The sequence below is a fragment of the Lynx rufus genome, unplaced genomic scaffold (assembly GCF_022079265.1).
Source record: "Lynx rufus isolate CCGP_SWC_20201006 ecotype Redwood Valley unplaced genomic scaffold, mLynRuf1.p SCAF_2, whole genome shotgun sequence".
In the NCBI taxonomy this organism is placed as follows: Eukaryota; Metazoa; Chordata; class Mammalia; order Carnivora; family Felidae; genus Lynx; species Lynx rufus.
In genome coordinates, this window is record NW_025814834.1 from 33,551,293 (window position 1) to 33,575,089 (window position 23,797).

General features: G+C 37.2%; 1 protein-coding gene and 1 pseudogene across 2 annotated transcripts in view; one reads left to right on the forward strand and one right to left on the reverse strand.

Annotated features, from left to right (window-relative positions):
* SUMO1 (small ubiquitin like modifier 1) overlaps nt 1-23,797 on the forward strand; it is a 28,752-nt gene that overhangs the window by 2,556 nt on the left and 2,399 nt on the right. Inside the window, exons 2-4 of one of the 2 annotated variants that reach the window (XM_047084696.1) lie at nt 11,643-11,717; nt 15,618-15,695; nt 18,221-18,292. In XM_047084696.1, the coding sequence (XP_046940652.1) occupies nt 11,643-11,717; nt 15,618-15,695; nt 18,221-18,292 (225 nt within the window). The remainder of the gene's footprint in view (nt 1-11,642; nt 11,718-15,617; nt 15,696-18,220; nt 18,293-23,797) is intronic. The other variant, XM_047084697.1, reaches the window with a different exon arrangement.
* Nucleotides 6,360-6,892, reverse strand: LOC124515680 (60S ribosomal protein L21-like; annotated as a pseudogene).

Here is a 23,797-nt window from a genome sequence, read left to right on the forward strand (position 1 = left end):
TTATTTTGTGAATTTGAGTAAAATACCTTTCCTGTAATTTTAACAATTGCCAGCATTATCTAGTGGATTTGTGAACCATTGCTGAATAATCGTCTACAACAGGTTCTAAACCTAAAGTTCATGGGCCCTAAAGGCTGAAAATCATTGAAATTGTATGGGGCGTTTTGTTATTTTTACATGTGTATTTTTCTTTTAATTTATTTTGAGAGCAAGTGTGCGAGCACAAGCAGGGGAGGGGCAGAAAGAGAGGGAGAGAGAGAATCCCAAGCAGACTCCACACTGTTAGCACAGAGCTCTATGTGGGGCTTGAACTCACAAACCATGAGATCATGACCTGAGCTGAAATCAAGAGTTGGATGGCTAACTGACTGAGCCTCCCACGTGCCCTGGTATGTGTGTATTTTTTTAGGTAGAAAAGGCTTATAGCTTTCATCAGAGGTACGTGATCTCTCAAAAAGGATAAAGACAATCCTTTAACCAATAGTAGATCTCATTGGGTGCTCTCCTTTGCCTGATCTCAAGCAAATCTAAGCACTTATATAGAACCAGAAGCTTGCTATCAAAATTGGTGTGGGTAATTTGTACAAATATTTTCCCTTTTTTCTTCCCTTTATTCAAGTTTATAGTGTTCCCGCCATGCCCAAATCATCAAAGGCAGCATGGACTTCAGCTCTTTAATTCAGGTCTATTAATTTGTAATAATTAGATGACTGATTTACTTCAAATGCTAACTATTGTAAGTAAGCACGTTCACTCTCCCCACTCCCACCTCAGAGAGAAACTGAATGATTTTCTTTTATTTTCCTTTTAGTCAAGGATTTGGAAGCATTATGTAGTTCTGGTTATCTGTTGGTACCTTACAAACTACCTCAAAACTTAGAGGCTTAAAATAACAGTTTTCTATTTTGCTCATATATCTGCAATTTGGGCAGCCCTGTGGGCTGGACTTAACCATTGCTCCATGTTGTGTAGGGCCTCAACTGGGATTACATGGTTGGGTGCTGGAATGGATGGGCTCTTCATAAAGTCACAAGGCCTCTCTTAGTGGTTTCACCATGTGTTTTGCTCAGCATAGGAACCCCAGAATATTGAGCTATGGCAGCTCAGGGCTCATAAGAGTGTGAATGTTCCCAGAGAACCCTGGCTGGAAACCTCAAGCTTCCTAGGACCTAGCCTTGGAAGTCACTTCTGTAGTCTGTCGGTCAGGCAGATCGCTAAGGCCAGCCCAAATTCAAGGGAAAGGCATTTATTTATTTATTTGGGGGATCTAATTGACCTGTAATATGTTAGTTTCAGGTATACAACATAATGATTTGATATTTGATGTATGCAATGTGAAATCATGATCATAAGTCTAATTAACATCCATCACCACACAGTTACAATTTTTTTTCTTGTGATGAGAATTAAATCTCTTAGCAATTTTCAAATATGCAGTACAATATTAGCTGTAGTCAACAAGGGAAAGGCATTTAGACTTCATTTCTCAATGGGAAGAGTAACAAAGAATTCATAGTTATCTTTAATCTGCCACATTAATTGTATTTCTTCTGTCAGGATTGCATTATTCCCTGCAATATTCTTTGTATCTTCCTGTTGTTGATGTTTACTTATCTTACTGTTAGCTTGAAATAGTAAGAGAATATGATGAATTTGGTATATATTAAAATTAATAATTATGTATACTACTATTTATATGTTAAAAACTGTAACTATAACTTAAGCATGTAGTGATACATACAGTAAGCATTGCATGCCCCGCGAGAGGATTGATAGATATATTCTATTTTCTCCCTGATAGATACATGAGGTGCTGTTAGTGGATGTTGCAAACATAAAAGTTATTAATAAAACATTGCAAATAAAATGTTACCTAAACAATATTTAATAGTATTTTGAAAACTGAGTATGATTGTAATGGTTGTAGTACTCGTGAAGGTAGATGAGTAGTTCAAATTCAAAACTATAAAGCCATTGTCAAATAGGTCTTCATACCTTTTAGCCCCCTTAGCATTTAGAATGTCTTTTATATTAGCAATAATTGCATCCCAGATAAACCTCATTGACTGTGATACTGCCAGCAAAGCTGAGAATGTCTCTATTATAGCTTTTTTAAAAAAATGTTCATTTCAGAGAGAGTGAGCACAAGTGGGAGAAGGACAGAGAGAGAGGGAAAAAGAGAATCCCAGGCAGGCACTGCGTTGAGTGCAAAACCCAATGTGGGGCTTGATCCCATGAACCATGCATGAGATCATGACCTGAACCATGCCCCTCGACTATAGTTTTTGTATATAGTGTTAAAATTATTTACTTAAGTGTTCTTCTCCATTAGAATGCTTTTTAGGGTCAGGAATCAGGCTTTTTTATTCATCCTTTTTTCTTGAAGTGCCCAGCACAGTGACTGGATACTTAGTTTTTTTGAAGGAATGAGTGGTCAGATTCATTCATTTAAACAAGTTATTTATTGAATGTTCTAGGCACCATGCTAAGCCCTAGAATTGGAGGGTTGCCTCAGAAACTTGAAGCAACTGGTATCTTCCTCCTCTTCTTTTAGCCTCCATGATGTTTTGTTATTGAGGAAGAGTTGGTTGTCATGGAGTAGTTTTCTTTTCATGGTGATTTTACATTACTTCTTGATCTTTACTTCTACTAACAATAGACCTGGAAACTTTATTTCTAAGATCAAATCATTTGTTTCTTCCAGAACATTAGAATTATTGTGGATAATTTTCTCTAAGATAGGTTTAGTACCCCATTGTAGAATTTTCTGAAATTGTGGTTTTTGGGAGGTAGATAATTTTTGATATTCTGCTTCTTTAAAAAAGTCATGAGTATGGGGCTACTGGGTAGCTCAGTCAGTTAAGCGTCCGGCTTCGGATCAGGTCATGATCTTGCATTTGGTGAGTTTGAGCCCTGCATTGGACTCAGTGTTAACAGCTCAGAGCCTGGAGCCTTCTTTGGCTTCTGTGTCTCCCTCTCTCTCTGCCCTCCCCTGCTCATGCTCTGTCTCTCTCTCAAAAAAATAAACATTTAAAAAAAATCTTTAAAAAGTCATGGGTACATTCTCACATCTACTGTTGAGCACCTTACTTTTACAGTTAAAACATTTTTAAAAAATCTATTTTAAGTAATGCCTATACCCAATGTGGGGCTCGAACTCATGACCCCAAGGTCAAGAGTTGCATGCTCTTCTGACTAAGCCATCCAAGTGCCCCCTTACTTTTACAGTTTAAATTGTGAATATTCCTGCAACATAACTTAGGTTATTTAAAGATGTGTTATATTTATTATACTTTTTTATTTTGACCATTCTTTTGGTCAGTTGCTTTTACTGAGCTAGTGAGAATCTGTAGGAAAAGTGGAGTTCTGTTTGCTGGACTCTGTCTGTTTTCAATATCTAGGCACAGTTATTTTTCAAGATTTTACCAAAGATTGATATATGTATCAAAAAGTGCACATAAATGCATAGCTTGCTGAATTTTGACAAACTGATCACATTCATGCAGCCAGTACTCAGATTAAGATCCTCTGCCCTGACTACTAATTAGATTAGTTTTGCTTGTTTTTAGACATTATAATGTTACGTAAACGGAGTCATATGGTATATACTTCTGTATTTGACTTCTTTTGCTCAGCATTGTTAGATTCGTCCATATTATTGTGTTCTTAAATTGCATTGCTAATTATATTCCATTGTGTGACTGTACCACAATTCTCCACCCTGCTTTTGATGCACAAGGAGGTAGTTTTCTAAGTTCTGTTTTTTTCTTTTAATGTTTATTTAAATTTTGAGAGAGAAAGAACGCGTTGGCACAAGCAGGGGAGGGGCAGAGAGAGAGGGCGACAGAGGATCTGAAGTGGGCTCTGCACTGACAGGGGAGAGCCCGATGCGGGGGCTTGAACTCATGAACCGTGGGATCATGACCTGAGCCAAAGTCAGTTGCTTAACCAGCTGAGCCATTCAGGTACCCTAGGTCAAATGATACCTATTTACAGTACCTCCTATGTCAGTTTGGATTTCTTTTCGGCCGAGTAACAGAAAACGTGATATATAGTAGGTTAAACAAGTATGTGTTTATTTTTCTCATGAAATGAGAAGTCTGCGGGAGCCTGGGTGGCTCAATTGGTTAAGTGACTCTTGATTTCAGCTCAGGTCACAATTTCAGGGTCGTGGGATTGAGCCCCACGTTGGGCTCTGTGCTGAGTGTGGAGCCTGTTTAGGATACTCTCTTTCCCTCTGCCCCTTACCTCTCCCCCACTCACACACTCTGTCTCTCAAAAAAAAAAAAAAAAAAAAAGGAAGTCTAGACATAAGTAGTTCAGGGCTGGTAAGGCAGCTCCACAATGCCTTCATACTCTTTTCTCCCCCATCCATAACAGATGTTTTCACCCTCATGCCTATGTCCTGTGGGCACAGAGAAGTTACTTTGTGTATTTGTTCCAGGTAGGAGAAAGAGATGGAGCAAAGGGAAAAAGTATGCGCCAACAACAAATCTGTCAGTGTTTTTTATCTCATTGGCTGGCACTGTGTCACGTGGCCATAATAGAAGCTGAGAAATAGGCTTTTTGGCTAGGCATACCTAGGCTTCCCTTTGTAAGGAAAATGGAGAAAGGGGATATTGGATAGGTAATTAACAATGTCCGCCAACCTCTAAATGTGTATGCTGGTACTTTTGTATACAGTCAAGCCAGTTTGTTCCAAGCTTTGTGTAGGTCCATAGTCTATGCTCAAAGAGTGGTTTGCACAACCAATGTGATTTTCAATTACAATTTTTAGTTCTTGGTAAGTGGCACATCTAGTGTTTAACCACCATTCTAGAGTTGAATGTAAATTTGCAGAAGATCCAGTGTCTGGACAGCTTGACTTAAATGTTGAAGTTACGGAGCTAGGTCTGGTTGGTTCCATTCCAGATTTCCAGTACTGTGTCTTAAGTTTGAACACACAGCGTGAATCTGAAAATGTATGTTTATTTTGTGTTTTTAGAATTGTGGTAAATCCATTGAAATAGGAGGGGGCTGATGTTATTGTATTTTGGGTTTTATATCTTTTAATAATGGGTGTAAGAATTTCCAACTTGAGCTATGTTGAATTTTTTTCACTAGGAAATAAAATGAAATAAACTGAAGAATTCTAGTCAGACCTGTGGTTAACAGATTTTTTGATACTTTGAGTGATTGCATTTTCTGTGAAAGGTTTTATGGAAAACTTTAATGTGTATGTAATTATATCCATATACCCATCTCCTGGCCTATTTTATTTCATTTACATTACATTGCTCTAATCTACTCCCTCATAGTCTGAAGACAATCCCAGGTGTATAATTCCATCATAAATATTTCAGTATGTATCTGATATGTGATAATAGTTATCACACCTTAAAAAATGAGCAGATTTGTTAATGTCCTCAAATAAGAGTAAATATATTCTTTCTTTTGGGGTTTCCCCAGAATCTCCCCACCTCCTTTCAGAAGAATGAACAACTCTTGTGTAGCTGGAAGGGTCATTGACAGATGGGAGGTAGTTAAGTGTGATGTCCTTTCATGTGATTAAATTGTCAACATACTGATTGCCAGTGCCCCTAAGCAGAGTTCTTGTTCTTTCGACTTTGAAATGGCACAGTAAAATTCTCATGAATTTTGTACGTTTGTAAATGGATTTTGTACATTTGTTGTGTTTTTCGTTCTTTCCAGCCTAGTTCTCTTTCCAAATCCAACCATCTTCTATTTACAAGCTATTCCCTCTATGGCTTGGAAAGAAAAGTTGATAGTGCCTGTAGCGTGGTAAATTCCTTTATCATTCCAGTTACCATGATTCAGGCTCTGGATGACACAAACCTGAAAATTTAGAGGTTTTTGGTTCCTTTCTTTGATCTTGTACATATATTTACTTTTCTTTCCATTTACCTGTTTCTTCTGTTCTAAGGCCGTGTATCCTTTCCAGCCAAATCAACCAACCCTCTCTGGGAGTCTCTTTTCTCTGATGACCTAGTGTCCCAGAGCCAGTGCTGAATGCTTTCACTGTTTTGTAGCTAGTGTGCCATACCATTCTGTATTGGCTGCTTTTTCACAGGGGAAAGAAGGAAAGAAGACATACAAAAGACACTGAGATCACTGGAAATGATCATTGGCCTTTTTTGGCCAAGATCTTCTCATTTTTCAGACTAGTTTGTCAAAAGAAAAAAAGGTAGTACATGAAAAGCTGGATTGACTGCATTAAGCAAGCATGAGGCTATTAAACAAGTGGTATAGATGATATTGCCATAGTGCTTCAGAGTTGGGAAGAGGTCACCAAAATGTAGTGACTAGGGAAAGTGGTAACTTATTTTTGGAAATTTCATATCCTGATTGTTCATGTGTTCTTTTTTTTTTTTTTTTACAGTCTTGACGTCTTTTATTTTTTTTACATTTATCACGCCATGAATTCATAGGGAATGGGTTCCAACAGCTCAGGCTCCTTTCCATTGGTTCTCACAAAGTGTGCTTCTCTGGGTGGGGCAGGCTGGCACTTCAGTTGAACCCAAGTACCTTTCTCCTTGGCTTCCTTCTTTTTCTGATCATTTTCCTTCACACGCTTCAGGAAGCTGTCTCGGCTCTTTGAGTGCTTAATGTGTTCGATATGTACATTAATTCTCTTAGCAAGAATCTTGCCCTTAACTTGTTTGTTTACAACAATGCCAACAGCATGCTGGGTAACATTGTAGACTCTTCCGGTTTTGCTATTGTAACATTTGTGGGGCATTCCTTTTTAAACAGTGCCTATTCCCTTGATATCCACAATATCACCTTTCCTGTAGATTTGCATGTATGTTGCCAAAGGAACAACTCCATGTTTTCTAAAAGGCCTAGAGAACATATAGTGAGTACCTCTCCTCTTTCCCTTTGTGTTGGTCATTTTGGTGAATTACTGGAAGATGGCGGTTCCGGCCGAAAGGAAGGCTGTTCACATGTTCTTATGCAGTTGAAGTGAATTATCTTGTATTTCCAACTGTAAATATAAAAAACTGAAAGGATTTAGTAAGATTTTGTGGGGTGATACAGAAAATAATGTTGTCTCTTTGATCCAACAAGCATTAAATAGCCTAGTATTTGCCTGGCATTACAGAAATTATAAAGATGAAAAAACTTGGGTCCTCTCCTTGTAAACTTGTAGGGAAGTCAAGACATACAGAACTGTCACAGAAAACATTAATTTATTTAACAAGAATATTGAATATCTTCAAAGAACCAGCCACTCTGCATGATCAGAAATAAAGTATGCCAGTGAGGAACTCAATCTGGTAGAAGATACAAATAGGCCAACATGTGGTTATAATAGATAAAAGTAAGCATGGGGATGTTTAAGAGGGTGATTAGAGAAATCAGTTTGTAGGAAGTGATGCCTGAGTGAAAGGAAAATAGGGTAAGAAAGGGCTTCTAAGCAGAGGTGATTAACAGGTATAGATATGATGAAGATAAGGTAGAGGTGATATGTGTAAGGGATTGTAGATCAATATGGCTGGAGCAAAGGATATTAGCAAGAGAGAGAGGAGATTAAGGCTGGATTGCTAGCTGGGACCAGTACATGAAGGACCAGTGTATGTCAGCTAAGAAGTTTGAATTTAAGATTCTGCCTGAAGATTATGGGCAGATCAGATTGCATTTTAGAGAGGTGGCTCTGGTGGTAGTTGGAGAATTGAAGGGAGCAAGACTGTTGCAGTAATATTAAGGAACAACAATAAGTACCTGAAATAAGGCAGTGGAATGGAGAGAAGAATAAACTTGAGAGCCACTAAGGGATAATAACATTGTCAGAAGGATGGATGATTAAGTGTGAGATTTAAGAGAGAAAGTCTAGACACCTGAGTTTCTGTTTTGGACAGTTGAGTGTATGGTAACCGTTTTTTGTAATTGAGAGTCCAGGAGGAAATTTGTTTTGTTTTGTTTTTTTAAGGTGGTTTTCAGGAAGAGGAGTTAAAATTTACAGAGGAGTTGGAAATAATGCATTCAGTTTTAGGTACTTACATTTGGGTACCCATGGGACATCTAAAGTGGAGATACTCAAGCATTTGGATAAATGAATGTAAAACTCAGAAAAGTCAGGTTGGAGAGGATGACTGTGAGTCATTAGGATCTGAGAGGTAGTTGGAATCATGGGTCACCCAAGAGAGAAGGCAGAAGATTGAGGACCTGGAATCCAGAGGAGACTCCCAGCATTTAAGGAAATAGCCAAGATAAGGAGAGAATGGAATCTTGGAGGCCAAAGGTCGAGAGTTTTCAGGGAAGAAATCACTAAGTGTCTATTCTGTTACTGTTAAAAATGAGATTTGAAATTGTCCAATAAATTCAGCAATAAGGAGTTGAACTAGTAACCTTGATGAGAGCAGTATCAACTGGAATGGTGAAATATAAACCAGATTTTGTGAGTTTAAGGGTGAAAGTGGAGACAGTTAATGCTGACTACTCTTGTAAGAAGTTTAAAGAAAAAGATGAGGACAACAACTAGAGAAGATAGTCGAGAAGGGAGTATTTTATTTTTAATTTTTTTAAATGTTTGTTTATTTTTAAGAGAGAGAGCGTGAACACGGGAGGGGCAGAGAGAGGGAGACACAGAATCCGAAGCAGACTCCAGGCTCCAAGGTGTCAGCACAGAGCCTGACGCAGGGCTTGAACTCACGAACCGTGAGATCATGACCTGAGCTGAAATTGGACACTTAACCAACTGAGACACCCAGGTGTTTAGAGAAAGGAGTATTTTAAAAGTGAAAATAAATGCCATGAAAGGTAAGAATAAATTCCAGATAGGAACATAAAGGAAAATATTAATCCTAGTTGGAAGGTTGGGGGGTGCTGTGGTTCCTGGAAGAGTTTTTGTTTTGTTTTGCTTTTTAATCTCCTGGAAGAATTTTGTTTTACTTATTTTTTATTTTAGAGAGAGATTGGGAGCCGAGGGGAGAGAGAACTTCCAGTAGGCTCCCTACTCAGTGCAGAGCCTGACACAGAGCTTGATCCCATGACCCTGGGATCATGACCTGAGCCGAAATGAAGAGTCAGATGATCAACCTACTGAGCCACCAAGGCACCCTGTTAGAGTTTTTAAAAATGTATTTATTTGTTTTTGAGAGACAGAGCACGAGCACGGGAGAAGCAGAGAGAGAGGGAGACAAAGAATTCAGTCAGGCTCCAGGCTCTGAGCTGTCAGCACAGAGCCCATTGCGGGGCTTGAACTCACAAACCATGAGATCATGACCTGAGCCAAAGTTGGACGCTTAACCAACTGAGCCACCCAGGCACCCCCAGAGTTTTTAATACTGGACTTCAAATGACATGGGGGATGGATTTCTTTGAGGTGATTTCAGGAAAAGTTGAGGGGAGGAGGTATATTCTAGGTAGTGGAAACAGGGGTTGAAGGTGGAAGAATGCTGGTAGACTTTTCAGGAAACAGCAAATAGTCCAATTTAACCATATCCTCAGGTTTGTAAAGAAAGTGGTAGAAAAATGAGAATTGAGTTTAGTAATGGAAACTGAATTTGGTGCTGTGGAGTTTGGTTCTAGGCCTTAAAGAACTGGGAGCTATTAATGCTTTTTGATAGGAGTAGTTATCCAATTAGAGAAGCTGTAGTTGAGAAAAACAATGTGGAGGAGGGATTGGAGGAGGGGAAAGAACTCTTTTGTCTTTCCTTGAGTAGCCTCTGTAGCCATCTTAGCTAAGAAAACTGGAGCAAAATCACTCCCATTGTACTGATGGATTGCTGCTGGAGGTGGGGGTGGCGATGCTCCTTCTTTGTATTAATTCAAACAACGCTTCCTAACACCCCTTTTCCTCCCAGTTAAAGAGAACTCCGCTTCATTGCTCTTCACTGTGTGGAATAAGCTGTCCTAACCCTCTCTAGATACTTAAAGAAGAAGCAGCTGTTAACTATGAATATAAATTCATAGAAATGTGGTGATGTGACTGTATTTGAAGACAGTCTTCTAGTTTTCAGGTGAAAGACTGTCTCACTAAAGAAGGTTCATTTTGTCTGTTGCCATAATATGCAGTAGTCAGCAAATGTTGAAAGCACTGCAGAATGAAAAACAGGCAAGGACTTACACTAACGAAGTCAATTCTGTTGTCTAAGCATTTCCTTGGACTCTATCCTGTGTCTTAAAGTTAAAAGCTACTTCTAGTTTAAAATGTTCTGTTAAATTTTGAATGTTGAAGAGTTTTAGTTTTAAGTTTCTGGCATGAGGTACACAGGTAATATGGCCCTGTTATTTTACTTGTACAATATAATATGGTTGGTTATGTTCTTATCAAGTGTGGATTAACAGAAATTGTTATATATTTAACAGAAGAGCATATGTGTAAATAAGTGGCTGATTTGGTGGCCAAACTAAGGTAAACAGGAAAGCTACTTTTTTTTTTTATTTAGAAAAAAAATTTTTTTAAACATTTATTTTTGAGAGACAGAGAGAGACAGAGTATGAGCAGGGGAGGGGCGGAGAGAGAGGGAGGTACCAGAATTCGAAGCAGGCCCCAGGCTCCAAGCTGTCAGCACAGAGACCAGCGTGGGGCTCGAACTCACAAACCGTGAGATCATGACCTGAGCCGAAGTCGGACACTTAACCGACTGAGCCACCCAGGTGCCCCAGGAAAGATACTTTTAATGTACTATTTAGTGAAATTTTCCAAGCTACCTCCTTTAGTAAAATGGCTTTTCTTAGATACTTCATGATGAAATTGTTTTAACTAGTTTATTCTGTTAACTTCATTTTCTTTTCAGTATCCCTTAATTAGAAATTATTTTATAACCCTCTTTTCTCTCTTCAAATTTTGTCTCCTCTTTCTTTTTCCTACCTACTCTATACTTTTTTCTTATTCTACTTACTACTCTAAGCTTTTTCAGCCAAGCCTAATGTTTTAAAATTGGATAGACTGCTTCAGATAGTCTAAAATAATAGATGATATAAAATTGATTTGTTTTGATCCTAGAGTACATTAGACCAATATGCTGTTTGATTTTCCTTTCTAAATAGACCTTGCTTATACTAATATGATTAATTGATGTTTTTTAGTATAGTTTTGCAATTGGAGTAGTTAACTTCTCTGATAGGCTCTGAAAAGAGAATCTTGGGTTCAGAATGTTTGGTTGATGGAGAATGAACTTCTGACTAATAGGAGTGACTGTAGGGTAGGTTGTCCTCTGCCCAGCAGAATTAGCACCAAGTGGTAACTTGTTAGAAATGTATTTACAGCCCTATCCCTCACCTACTGAATAAAAAGTTGGGAGTGGGGCCCAGCAGTTGTTTAAAAAGTCCCTCAGTTGATTCCTATGCATGGTGGGGTCTTAGACGTATTACTGTAGGATATCACAATAAGAGACCTCTATTTTTTTTTATCTTTTTTAAATTATTATATGAAATTTATTGTCAAATTTTTTAATCTTTTTTTTTATTATATGAAATTTATTGTCAAATAAGAGACCTCTATTTTGACTTCTGGAACACTGGTATTTGAAACAGTAATTGACTTAGGTTTTTTGCTTAATTGGTGTGGCGGAGAAAATAAATGCTGTTTTATTCTCAAGTACAGATTTTGTACTCAGTGAAAGTAATGGGTATTTATGAGTAAGTAATTACAATAGCATATAGGAACTTTATCTTTGAATATACTTTTCTTTCAGGAGGCAAAACCTTCAACTGAAGACTTGGGGGATAAGAAGGAAGGAGAATACATTAAACTCAAAGTCATTGGACAGGTGAGTTTCATTATTTTTCTCCTTTAACTCTCTAAAGTGAGTAATTTCTGATACATAAAAAATGATTTCAGTAAGGCAAATTATTTAAAAATGGCATTTTCATTTACTATACATGCATCTGTTGTGGGAGGTAGAAGAGGTTCATACTGTTCTATTGATCTGCTAGGCAGATCTGCTAGGCAGATTTAGATTATCTTAATTTCTCCAAATAAAAAACTTTTCTTGGTTAGCATGCTTCAGTGGCAAATATAGTAAATACTATTGAGTGATAAAGCTAGGGCCAACCGTAAAAGGGCTCTCAGTAGTCCTTTTACTGACCCCTTTCTCTTTCTTGGCATGTCTTTTCCCCAGACTGTATCTTTACTGACCTTTCTTGAGATGTTAACTGATAATTAAGGTTAGTTGAAAATTGTTGGAGGAATGAATCTTCATATAGTAGTTCCCCCTTATCTGCGGCAGTATTTTCCAAGACCTTCATTGAATGCTTGAAACCGTGGATAGTACTGAACCCTATTTGTACTATGTTTTTTCCTGTACATCCACACCTCTGGTAAAGTTTAATTTGTAAATTAGGCTCAGTAAGAGATTAGCAACAGTAATAATAAAATAGAACAATTATAACTGTATATTGTAATGAGTCATGTGAATGTGATCTCTCTCTCAAAATATCTTACTGTACTATACTCACCCTTGTGATGATATGAGATGATAAAATGCCTACATGATGAGATGAAGTGAGGTAAGTGATGCAGGCTTTGTGATGTAGCATTAGGCTACTACTGACCTACTATGTTTATATTCTTTGTTCATATCCTTTCCCCATTTTCTGTGATTATCTTAACTGATAATTTTTATGAATTTTTTTTAAAGTTAATCTGTTTTGAGAGAGAGAGAGCGCAAGTGGGGAAGGGGCAGAGTGAGGGAGAGACAAAATCCCAAGCAGGCTCAGTCTGGCAGTGCAGAGCCTGATGTGAGTTCATGATCTGAGCTGAGATCAACAGTTGGATGCCTAACTGACTGAGCCACCCAGGTGTCCCTTACTTAAAAATTTTTTAATTAATATTTAATTCGTGTACCATAAAAATCACCATTTATTTTATTATTTTTTAAGATTTTATTTTTTTAGGTAATCTCCACCTGATGTGGGGCTTGAACCTACAACCCCAAGATCAAGAGTTGTATGCTCTACCAACTGAGCCAGCTGGGCATACCAATACTCACCATTTTTACGTGTATGATTCAGTGGCCTTTATATATTCCACAAGGATATGCTGTGCACCATTACCACTATTTAGTTCCAGAACATTTTCATCATCCCCAAAAGACATACTCTACTCATTAGCACTATTCCCTATCCTCTCCCCTGCCAGCCTCTAGCAACCACTGATCTATTTTTTGTTTTTATAGATTTGCCTGTTTTGGACATTTCATATAAATGGAATCACATGATATGTGGCCTTTTGTGACTAGTTTCTTTCATTTAATATATTTTCAAAGTTCATCCAAGTTGCAGCATGAATCAGTGTTTTATTCCTTTTTATTGCTGAATAATATTTCTTTGTATGAATATACCAGTTTGTTATCCATTCATTTGTTAAGGGACATTTGGGCTCTTTTGTTTCCTCGTTTTGGTTATTCTGAATAATTTTGCTCTGAACATCCATGTATAAGTTTTTGTGTGGAGGGATGTGTTTGATTCTCTTGGTTATGTATCTAGGTGTGGAATTACTGGGTCTAATATTCCAGACTTTATTTAACTTTTTGAGGAATTGCCAAACTGTCTTCAGCAGTGGCTTTACCATTTTACATTCCCAGCAACAGCATTGTGTGAAGGTCTACTTTCTCCATATTCTGGTCAATGCTTGCTCTAATCTTTTTTTAATTATAGTCATCCAGGTGTGTGTGAAGTGGTGTGGCACTATGTATGTATGTATGTAGGTAGGTAGGTAATCTCAATACCCAACATGGGGTTCGAACTCACGACCCCGAGAACAAGAGTTGCATGCTCTTCTGACAGCCAGGTGCCCCTCATTGTGCTTTTGTTTTGTATTTCCCTGATGGCTAATGATGTTCAGCATCTTTTCATGTTCTTATTGGCCATTTGTACATCCTCTTTGAAGAAATGTCTATTCAGATCCTTTTTCCATTTTTAGAAAAATTTTTAAAATTTTTTATTCTTGAGAGAGAGAGAGAGAGACAGAGCATGAGCGAGGGAGGGGCAGAGTGAGAGAGGGACACAGAATCTGAAGCAGGTTCCAGGCTCTGAGCTGTCAGCCCAGAGCCCACCGTGGGACTCAAACTCATAGACTGTGAGATCATGACCTGAACTGAAGTCAGATGCTCATCAGACTGAGCCACCCAAGCGCCCCAACAGTTTTTAATTTTGATTAATTGAATTTATTTTTTCTTTTCTTGCTGTGATTTTAGAGTTGTATCTAAGAAACTGTTGCCTAATCCAGGGTCACAGAGATTTATACCTGTAGATTTTTCTAAAATTTTTATGGTTTTAGTTCTTAACATTAAGTTTTGATGGTTTTGAGTACTTTATGTGTTAGTTTGAGGTAGATTCTAACTTTTTTTTATTTTTGCATGTGGCTATCCATTTGTCCCAAACTACTGTTTGAAAAGTCGATCCTTTTCCCATTGAGTTGGTTGGCATCCTTGCAAAAAATTATTTGACTATAGATATATGTGGCTTTATTTTTGGGCTGTCCGTTTATTCTAACATTGATCTATATGTTCTATGCCATGAATTACATTTTTAAGAATTATTGATTTATGGGAATGCAAACTGGTGGAGCCACTCTGAAAAAGAGTATGGAGGTTCCTCAAAAAATTAAAAATAGAACTACTCTACGACCCTGCAATTGCACTACTAGGTATTTATCCAAGGGATACAGGTGTGCTGTTTTGAAGGGGCACCTGCACCCCAATGTTCATAGCAGTGCTATCGACAATAGCCTAAGTATGGCAAGAGCCCAAATGCCCATCGAGGATGACTGGATAAAGATGTGGCATACATATACAATGGAGTATTACTCTGCAATCAAAAAGAATGAAATCTTGCCATTTGCAACTACATGGGTGGAACTGGAGGGTATTATGCTAAGTGAAATCCATGACCCTGAGATCATGACCTGAGCCTAAATGAAGAATCAGATGCTCAACAACTGAGCCACCTAAGCACCCCCCAGTATTGGTTTTTTTTTTTGGATGGTTGCCTGATGGTTTGTTTGGCAGTCTGGGTAGAAGAAAAGAACCTGGCGCCATAAATTACTTTGACTCACTCAGGTTCTTATTCATGTTACTTATGTGAGAGAAACCAGACTCTGGGGTGACTTTGTGGCAGAAATGAATTTCTTGTCTATTATTTTATGGTATATGCTTCTCTTATAGGTTTGACCACCTTCAACAGTGCTTCAGTTGTTGGGGGGGTACTTTTTGTTTTGAGTTGCTTTTGGGTGTTTGTGATAGTTTAACTTCTCTTTATTTTGAAAATAGAATAGACATGTAACTATGAAGGAATACATTCTTTGATACACATGTTTTTATTTATACTGCTAATTTTAACATCCAGGACAGACTGTAAATATTTTTGAAATGGACATTAAGTAACTTTGAGGATGCTTAGAGTATTCTAATAAACCCTGTTAGGAATGTTAAAAAGAATATGTGTGTGTGTGTGTGTGTGTGTGTGTATATATATATATATATATATATGTGTATATATATATATATATATATATATATATATTTTCATGTATTTTAAAAAGAGTATTTTGGTGGGAAAGTGACAGGGTTTATGTTTTTATTTGTACTATATGTGTACTTAAATAATTTTTTTCAAGCAAAGCAAATAGTTTACACAAAGGGATAATTATTTTTCTTTCATCTCCTTAGGATAGCAGTGAGATTCACTTCAAAGTGAAAATGACAACACATCTCAAGAAACTCAAAGAATCATACTGTCAAAGACAGGTTTGTATGTAATGATATAAGATACAATGTTTTATATGTCATTAATTTTTCTTGTAAGAAAGGTTGTTAAAAGAAAAATGATCTTTTATTATTTTCACCATTAGCAGCCGAAGGAGAAAACTATACCTTGTTTAATTGCCTTTTTCCCCATTGTGGCCCATTTCAGAATTTAAATTCATAAGGTTTGTGGAACTGTTTTGAAAAGTGATTCAGAGTTGTAAAAATAGCTATATGAATATTTCTATTTTAATGGCTTACCAGTGTATGTAACAGTAAAGGCAAGTAATTTTTGGTGATCACTATGAAATTTCCTTGTTTTTAACCAAGGTAGCCATATGTTAAATGTAAGTACTAGTATTATTAGTTTATTATCTTTATATATAGTACTACAGGTTACTGCTAATTACATTATGTATTTTCAACATGAAGGAATTTTCTCTCCTGTAAAAAAATCAGGGGCACCTGGGTGGCTCAGTTGGTTAAGCGTCCAACATCCGCTTAGGTCATGATCTCACGGTTCGTGAGTTTGAGCCCTGTGTTGGGCTCTGTGCTCACAACTCAGAGCTTGGAACCTGCTTTAGATTCTGTGTCTCCTCTCTCTTCCCCTGCTCATGCTCTATCTCAAAAAATAAATAAACTTTAAAAAATGTTTTTAAATCATAAAGAAGGCTTATTAATTTATTAATATAAATTCTCAGATCCTGGCCTTCATGAGCTCGATTATTAAATCCATAATTCTTTAACCTGCCTGGATTCAAATTCAGGCTCTACTACTGTCTGACTGTGGGATCTTAGACAAGTTATGTGCCTTGTTTCTCCCTCAGTAGAATGGGAACATCATAGTAGTACCTACCTCATGAAGATAACCTACATAAAGCTGTTAACATGATGCTTAAAAATGCTCAATGAATGTTCATCATTATTATCAATAAAATAGAAAATGTAATTGTAATTAGTATTTATAGGAGACAACCAAGATTTTAATAATTATATTACATGGTATTAACTTAGGTATTATAGGTTTTATGTTTAGAAACTTTGCTTTTTATAGTTCAAATTTGTAACCAACATAAAACTCATTTTGCCAGAAGAAAAGAGATCACTTAGGTGTTAGGGTGAGTAAAACAAATATTTCTTTGTTTTTGATGTTAGTGGTTAAACTCACTAAAATCTGATTAATTGGCGCTCAGCTAGTTCACATTTTAATAATATTGCTGGGAGCTAAAATGGAGATGCTCACAGGGGAAAGAACATATGTTAAGTGCACTATGCTTGGTCCTTAAAGACATTGCCTTTTAATCCTCACAACAGCTAGTCTTTTCACCCCATCTATAGATGATGGAGTTGGTTACTGAGGAAGAACAATGCAAAGTAAAGAGGTAAATCACAGTGCTAAAGTGAAAGCTAAACTTTGATCCAAGATTGAAGATGGTGGGTTTCCTATTTATGCTTCAGAGTATACTTTACAGTCTTCAGAAAAGTTTTTATGCTTCGTTCAAAGAGGCTTGATAATTTTTTCTTGTATTTACTGATATACAAGGAACAGGAAACTTAATTTTTCTGAAGTATGTAACATGCAATAGAGATTGAAAAGTATATAAAGTAATTATTGAGTCATTTTTCAATTTTGATGTTATAGACTGGTTTCTTTTTGACTTCAGCACAAGATAAAGTTTTTTAAAAGATTCTATAATTAAAACAAAGAATATTTTGCCCTTGTCAGTTATGTTTATTATTTTGTATAAGCCTAGAAAGAATTTAAAATCAAATGAAGGATAAGTTTGCAGGGTCTCATATATTTATGTATATACTGCTTGGAAGATAGTTTTAATTTTTCTACTTTTAGACTAAAGAAATGATTCTTGATTTATACTTACTAGTGAAGCAGTTTTTCTTTAAATGAGTCATTTCTTCGCTTTTAGCTCTTTTTGTTGAATAGTTGATATAGTGCTGTGTCATCACAGGTTTACTGTAGCTTACTTGGCTAGCTACTGTGCTTTACCATATATATGTGATTTAATCTGCTTAAAACTAATTTTGATTGTATAGGTGGAAACTAGTGAGAGTGCTTATCCAATTTCTGATTTTATCTTTTATGTTAGCATACAGGTTTTAGAGGAAACTATAGAATAGTGGTTAAGAGCACAGGTTTAAGAACAGATGGGCCTTAAATTGGTATCTGGCCTGTATGACCTTACCATGCCTTAGACTCCCTACCTATAAAGTGAATATAAGGTGATAATACCTACCTTCCAGGATTGTTGTGATGAACATGATTATGTATGTGAAATACTTGGTATAGGGAGGGCCCAGCAAATAGGTGGTACTCAATAAATGGTAATTATGATAGGATAGATATGCTTTATGTTCAGTGTATTCTGTTGAAGCTCTCATGTTTGCTTTTTGTGCATCAAAGTTCCTACTATCTCTTTTAAGATTTGTGTGTGTGTGTGTGTGTGTATATATATATATATATATATATGGTTTTGTTTTTGTTTTTGTTTTTTTTGTTTTTACCTTTTTAGGGAGTTCCAATGAATTCACTCAGGTTTCTCTTTGAAGGTCAGAGAATTGCTGATAATCACACTCCAAAAGAAGTGAGTATAATTTCTTCTTTGGGTGAAAAAAATGTTAAATTCTTTCCTTTTTTTTTTTTAAGCAGGCTCCACACCCAGTGTGGAGCCGTGTGAGTCTTGAACTCAAAACCCTGAGATCAAGACCTGAGCTGAGATGAAGAGTCAGATGCTCAATTGACTGAGTCACCCAGGTGTTCCCCCAAAATGTTAAATTCTGCATTGAATCATTGGTTCACTGGTATTAAACTATCCTTTCTTGAATATTTTCTGATTTAAGTGGTATATGATTTGTCAGAGAGAAAGATAGTCTTTTGGGTTGAACTTCCCATATCTTGCCTTAAAAATTGCCAATAAAAAGAGAGGTGGAGGGGCGCCTGGGTGGCTTAGTCAATTCAGCATGCAAGGTTCGAGCTTTACATTGGGTATAAAGATTACTTAAAAACAAAATCTTAAAAAAAAAAAAAAAAAAAAAGAGGTGAGGGGTGCCTGGGTGGCCCAGTCAGCTAAAAGCGTCCAACTCTTGATCAGCTCAGGTCATGATCTAATGGTTTGTGAGTTGGAGCCTCACATCACACTCTGCACTGACAGTGTGGAACCTGCTTGGGAGTCTGTCTCCTCACCACCACCACACCCCCCCCCCACCCCATGCTTGCATGCTCTCTCTCTCAAAATAGATAAATTAAAAAAAAAAATGCTTAGAAAAAAAAGAGGTGGCAGGTGGGAATTTAGTACTGAAATCATAAGGCATGTACATTGTTTTGAAGAGGAATAGGTGTTCCTCAAATTTGGTAGATTTCTGGTACACTTTCATGGTGCTGGTGACCTTAATGGTTCAAGTTTGATCTTTGATCTTTGGCCCATTTTGAGAACTTAATACAAAAGCTTAGTGTATATTAATATATTTGGCTCTGTCATCTTGATTTATGTTTTTAATAATTCTGTGTATTCGTTTGTTTCATTGTATGGTCTCTTTTCTTTTTTATATACCCCCCCTTCCCTTAGAAGCATCTGAAAGTAATAAAGTATGAGAGAGATTGTGAATGTGCACATCCATTTATTTATTTATTTTAATTTAATTTAATTTTTTATTTTTTAAAATTTACATCCAAATTAGTATATAGTGCAACAATGATTTCAGGAGTAGATTCCTTAATGCCCCTTACCCATTTAGCCCATCCCCCCTCCCACAAACCCCTCTAGTAACCCTCAGTTTGTTCTCCATATTTATGAGTTTCTTATGTTTTGTCCCCCTCCCTGTTTTTATATTATTTTTGTTTCCCTTCCCTTATGTTCATCTGTTTTGTCTCCTAAAGTCCTATGAGTGAAGTCATATGATTTTTGTCTTTCTCTAATTTCACTTAGCATAATACCCTCTAGTTCATCCACATAGTTGCAAATGGCAAGATTTCATTCTTTTTGATGGCTGAGTAATACTCCATTGTATATGTATACCACATCTTCTTTGTCCATTCATCCATCAATGGCCATTTGGGCTCTTTCCATACTTTGGCTATTGTTGATAGTGCTGCTATAAACATGGGGGTGCATGTGTCCCTTCGAAACACCACACCTGTATCCCGTGGATAAATGCCTGGTGGTGCAATTGCTGGGTCATAGGGTAGTTCTATTTTTAGTTTTTTGAGGAACCTCCATACTGTTTTCCAGAGTGGCTACACCAGCTTTCATTCCCAACATCTATTTATATTTATACAGATTTCCCCCTCCAAATACAAAATAACATTTCTGATATTTCTGATAGTGGGAACAATATATGGTTATTACTAATTTTTTTTTAATTTTTTTTATTTTAGAGTGTGAGTGGAGTAGAGGGAGGGGGAGAGACAGGAGAAGAGAGGGAGAGAGAGTCTCAACTAGGTTCCATGCTCATCACGGAGCTTGACATGGGGCTTGATCCCATGGCCCTGAGATAATGACCTGAGCTGAAATCAAGAGTTTGACGCTGAACTGACTGAGCCACCTAGATGCCCCTATTAATTATTTATTTTCAAAATATTTCAAACTTGGAGTTGTTATAAGACTAGTATAATATTCTCCCGTATAACCTTCTCATTAGATTCATCAATTATTAATATTGTGATGCATTTGCTTGATCAGTTTCTCTATATTACATATTATCATTGATGGATTATTTGAGATTAATTTTGTAGATATCATGACCCTTTACTCCTGAATATTTTAGTGTTACCTCCTAAGAGCCACAGTTAAATGATCAAATATGGGAGATTTGACATTGATACAATACTGTTATCAAGTATGCAATCAGAATAGTCAGATTTTGCCATTTATCCCAGTGAGGTCCTTTATAGCCTTTTTAAAAAAACTTGACCTAGGATCCCTTATTAGGGGATTAGTATATTGTAACTAGTTATTACCCTCTTTTTCATCAGCTGGACATTTTTTATTTTAGCTATTAATTTTTTTAAATGTTTATTTTCGAGAGACAGTGAGAGTGTGAGTGGGGGAGGGGCAGAGAGAGAGAGGGAAACACAGAATCTGGAGCAGGCTCCAGGCTCTGAGCTGTCAACACAACCTGACAAGGGGCTCAAACTCACAAACTGTGAGATCCTGACCTGAGCCGAAGTCGGATGCTTAACCGACTGAGCCACCCAGATGCCCCTCAGACAGACATTTTTTAGAGTTCAGGCCATGTTTTAGAATGTCCTTCAATTTTGGTTTGTCTGATGTTTCTTCATGATTAGATGCAGTTTTGCATTTTTGGTAGGAGCAGCACAGAGTGAAGCTATTATGTACTTCTGAGTGTATCAATCACATCAGGAGGTAGGTGATGTCCATTTGTCCTGTTACGGTAACATTAACTTTGGCCAACTTTAGTTAAGGTGGTAACTGCCAGATTTGTTCATTGTAAAGTTATCACTTTCCTTATCTTATTTTTTGTATTTTTTAAATTTAAGTTTTTCTTGAGAGAGTATGAGCAGGGAAGAGGGGAAGAGGGAGAAAGAATCTTAAGCAGGTCCCACGCTAAGTGCAGAGCCCAGTGTGGGGCTCAATTCCACAACCCTGGGATCATGACTTGAGCCGAAATCAAGAGTCAGACACCCAACCAACTGAGCCACATAGGCACCCCTACCATTTTCCTTTTTAATTAGAAAGTAATTTGTGGGGAGATATTGAAACTCTGAGAATATTCTTTAGATAGTGGCCAGTGTGGGCCCCTTCAAGTTGGTGTCTGTATTCTTTTTGACATGTCTCCATCTTTTTTCAAGTTATTTTGAAATGATTTTCATCTTACAGAGAACTTGCAAGAATAGTACTAAAAATTATACTCGCTTCCACCTAGATTGGCTTATTTTTAACATTTTCTACCTTTACTTAATTATTTCTCTCGCCCATGTATATGTGTGTGTATTTATTACCAGAACCATGTGGGAGTTAGGTTGCATACACCATGGTCATTTACTACTTAATATTTTAGTGTGTAGTTCTCAAGAACAAGTATACTCCTTTACATAACCACAGTACTCTTAATCAAATTCAGGACACTTACCACTGTTAGAATACTTTACAACCTAATTTTGTCATTTGTCCCAATTATGTCTTCTATAACAAATTTTCTTCTCTATAACAAATTTTCTTCTCTATCACAGGATCCAGTTCAGTATCAAGATATTTTATTTAGGTGTCTCTTGAATCATCTTTAATTTGGAACAGTTCCTCAATCTTTCTTTGTCTTTCATGACGTTTACATTGTTAAAAAGATACAAACCAGTTATTTTCTAGAAAGTCCCTCAATTTGGACTGGTTTCCTTATGACTAAGATTTAAGTTATGTATTTTGGGCTGGAATACTACGTAAATGGTGATATGTCTTTCTTAGGGTATAGCATTTGGAATACATGAAGTCCCTTATTGATAATGTTTATTTTTATCACTCAGTTTAACTGTTTTGTTTTTTCTTTACAATGTAGTTGTTACTTTTCCTGTTGTAATTTGTGGGGACGTACTTTGAAACTACATGAATATCCTCTTTGTCATCAAACTTTTTCCTGGTTTAATATCTACCTACTTTATTGAGTACCTTCTTTCTTCTTTTTTCTTTTTTTTTTTTAATTTTTTTTTTCAACGTTTATTTATTTTTGGGACAGAGAGAGACAGAGCATGAATGGGCGAGGGGCAGAGAGAGAGGGAGACACAGAATCGGAAACAGGCTCCAGGCTCTGAGCCATCAGCCCAGAGCCCGACGCGGGGCTTGAACTCACAGACCGCGAGATTGTGACCTGGCTGAAGTCGGACGCTTAACTGACTGCGCCACCCAGGCGCCCCTTCTTTTTTTTTTTTTTTTAAAGATTTTCTTTTTAAAGTAATTTCTGCACCTAATGTGGGGCTTGAATTCACAATCCTGCGATTGAGTCTCATGCTCCACCGACTGAACCAGCCAGGTGCCCCTTGAGTACTTTCTTAATGTCTGACACAATAAGATACAAAATACTCATCTTGTATTTTCCCTGTTCTAATTTGACATAATCTCTTCAACACAGTAGATATTTACTACATTTTAGTGACTCATTCCTCGCTATTGAGATTATCTTTTCAGAAGCATAATGGGGCAGAGTGAGACAATAGGTATTTAGGGAGTAATCCCCTAACTTCTTGAAGCTGATTGCTTCCTATTTTCCATAGATGAAGGATATTTGCTACCTTCCTGACTTAAAGGCATCTTGTAATGTTTGGCATTTTATTCCTTGCTGTTATTTATCGGGCTATATGTGCAATTAAAATTTAGTTTGGGGCACTTGACTGGCTCAGTCAGTGGAGCATGCAACTCTTGATCTTGGGGTTGTGGTTCGAGCCCCACTTTGGGTGTGGAGATTACTTTAAAAAATCTTTAAATAATAAATAAAATTGTTTTAATAGCATCTTTTTTTTTTTTAATGTTTATTTATTTTTGAGAGAGAGACAGTGAACAGGGGACGGGTAGAGAGAGAGGGAGACACAGAATCCGAAGCAGGCTACAGGCTCTGAGCTGTCAGCACAGAGCCTGATGCAGGGCTTGAACCCATAAACTGCAAGATCTTGACCTGAGCTGAAGTCGGAGGCTTACCCAGCTGAACCACCCAGGCGCCCCAGCATCTTTTTTTTTTTTTTAATTTTTTTTTTTTAACGTTTATTTATTTTTGAGACAGAGACAGAGCATGAACGGGGGAGGGTCAGAGAGACAGAGACACAGAATCTGAAACAGGCTCCAGGCTCTGAGCTGTCAGCACAGAGCCTGACGCGGGGTTCGAACTCACGGACGCGAAATCATGACCTGAGCCGAAGTTGGCCGCTTAACCGACTGAGCCACCCAGGTGCCCCGCCCCAGCATCTTTAATAATTATTTTAACATTCATAAATAGACCACAACCAAGATATCCATAACACTAGAGCCAGCCTGAATCACTTAAAAAGTCCTAAATCCATGTCTAGTTTTTTTTTAAGTTTATTTTGAGAGAGAAAGAGAGTGGGGGAAGGGCAGAGAGAATCACAAGCATGTTTTGCTCTCAGCACA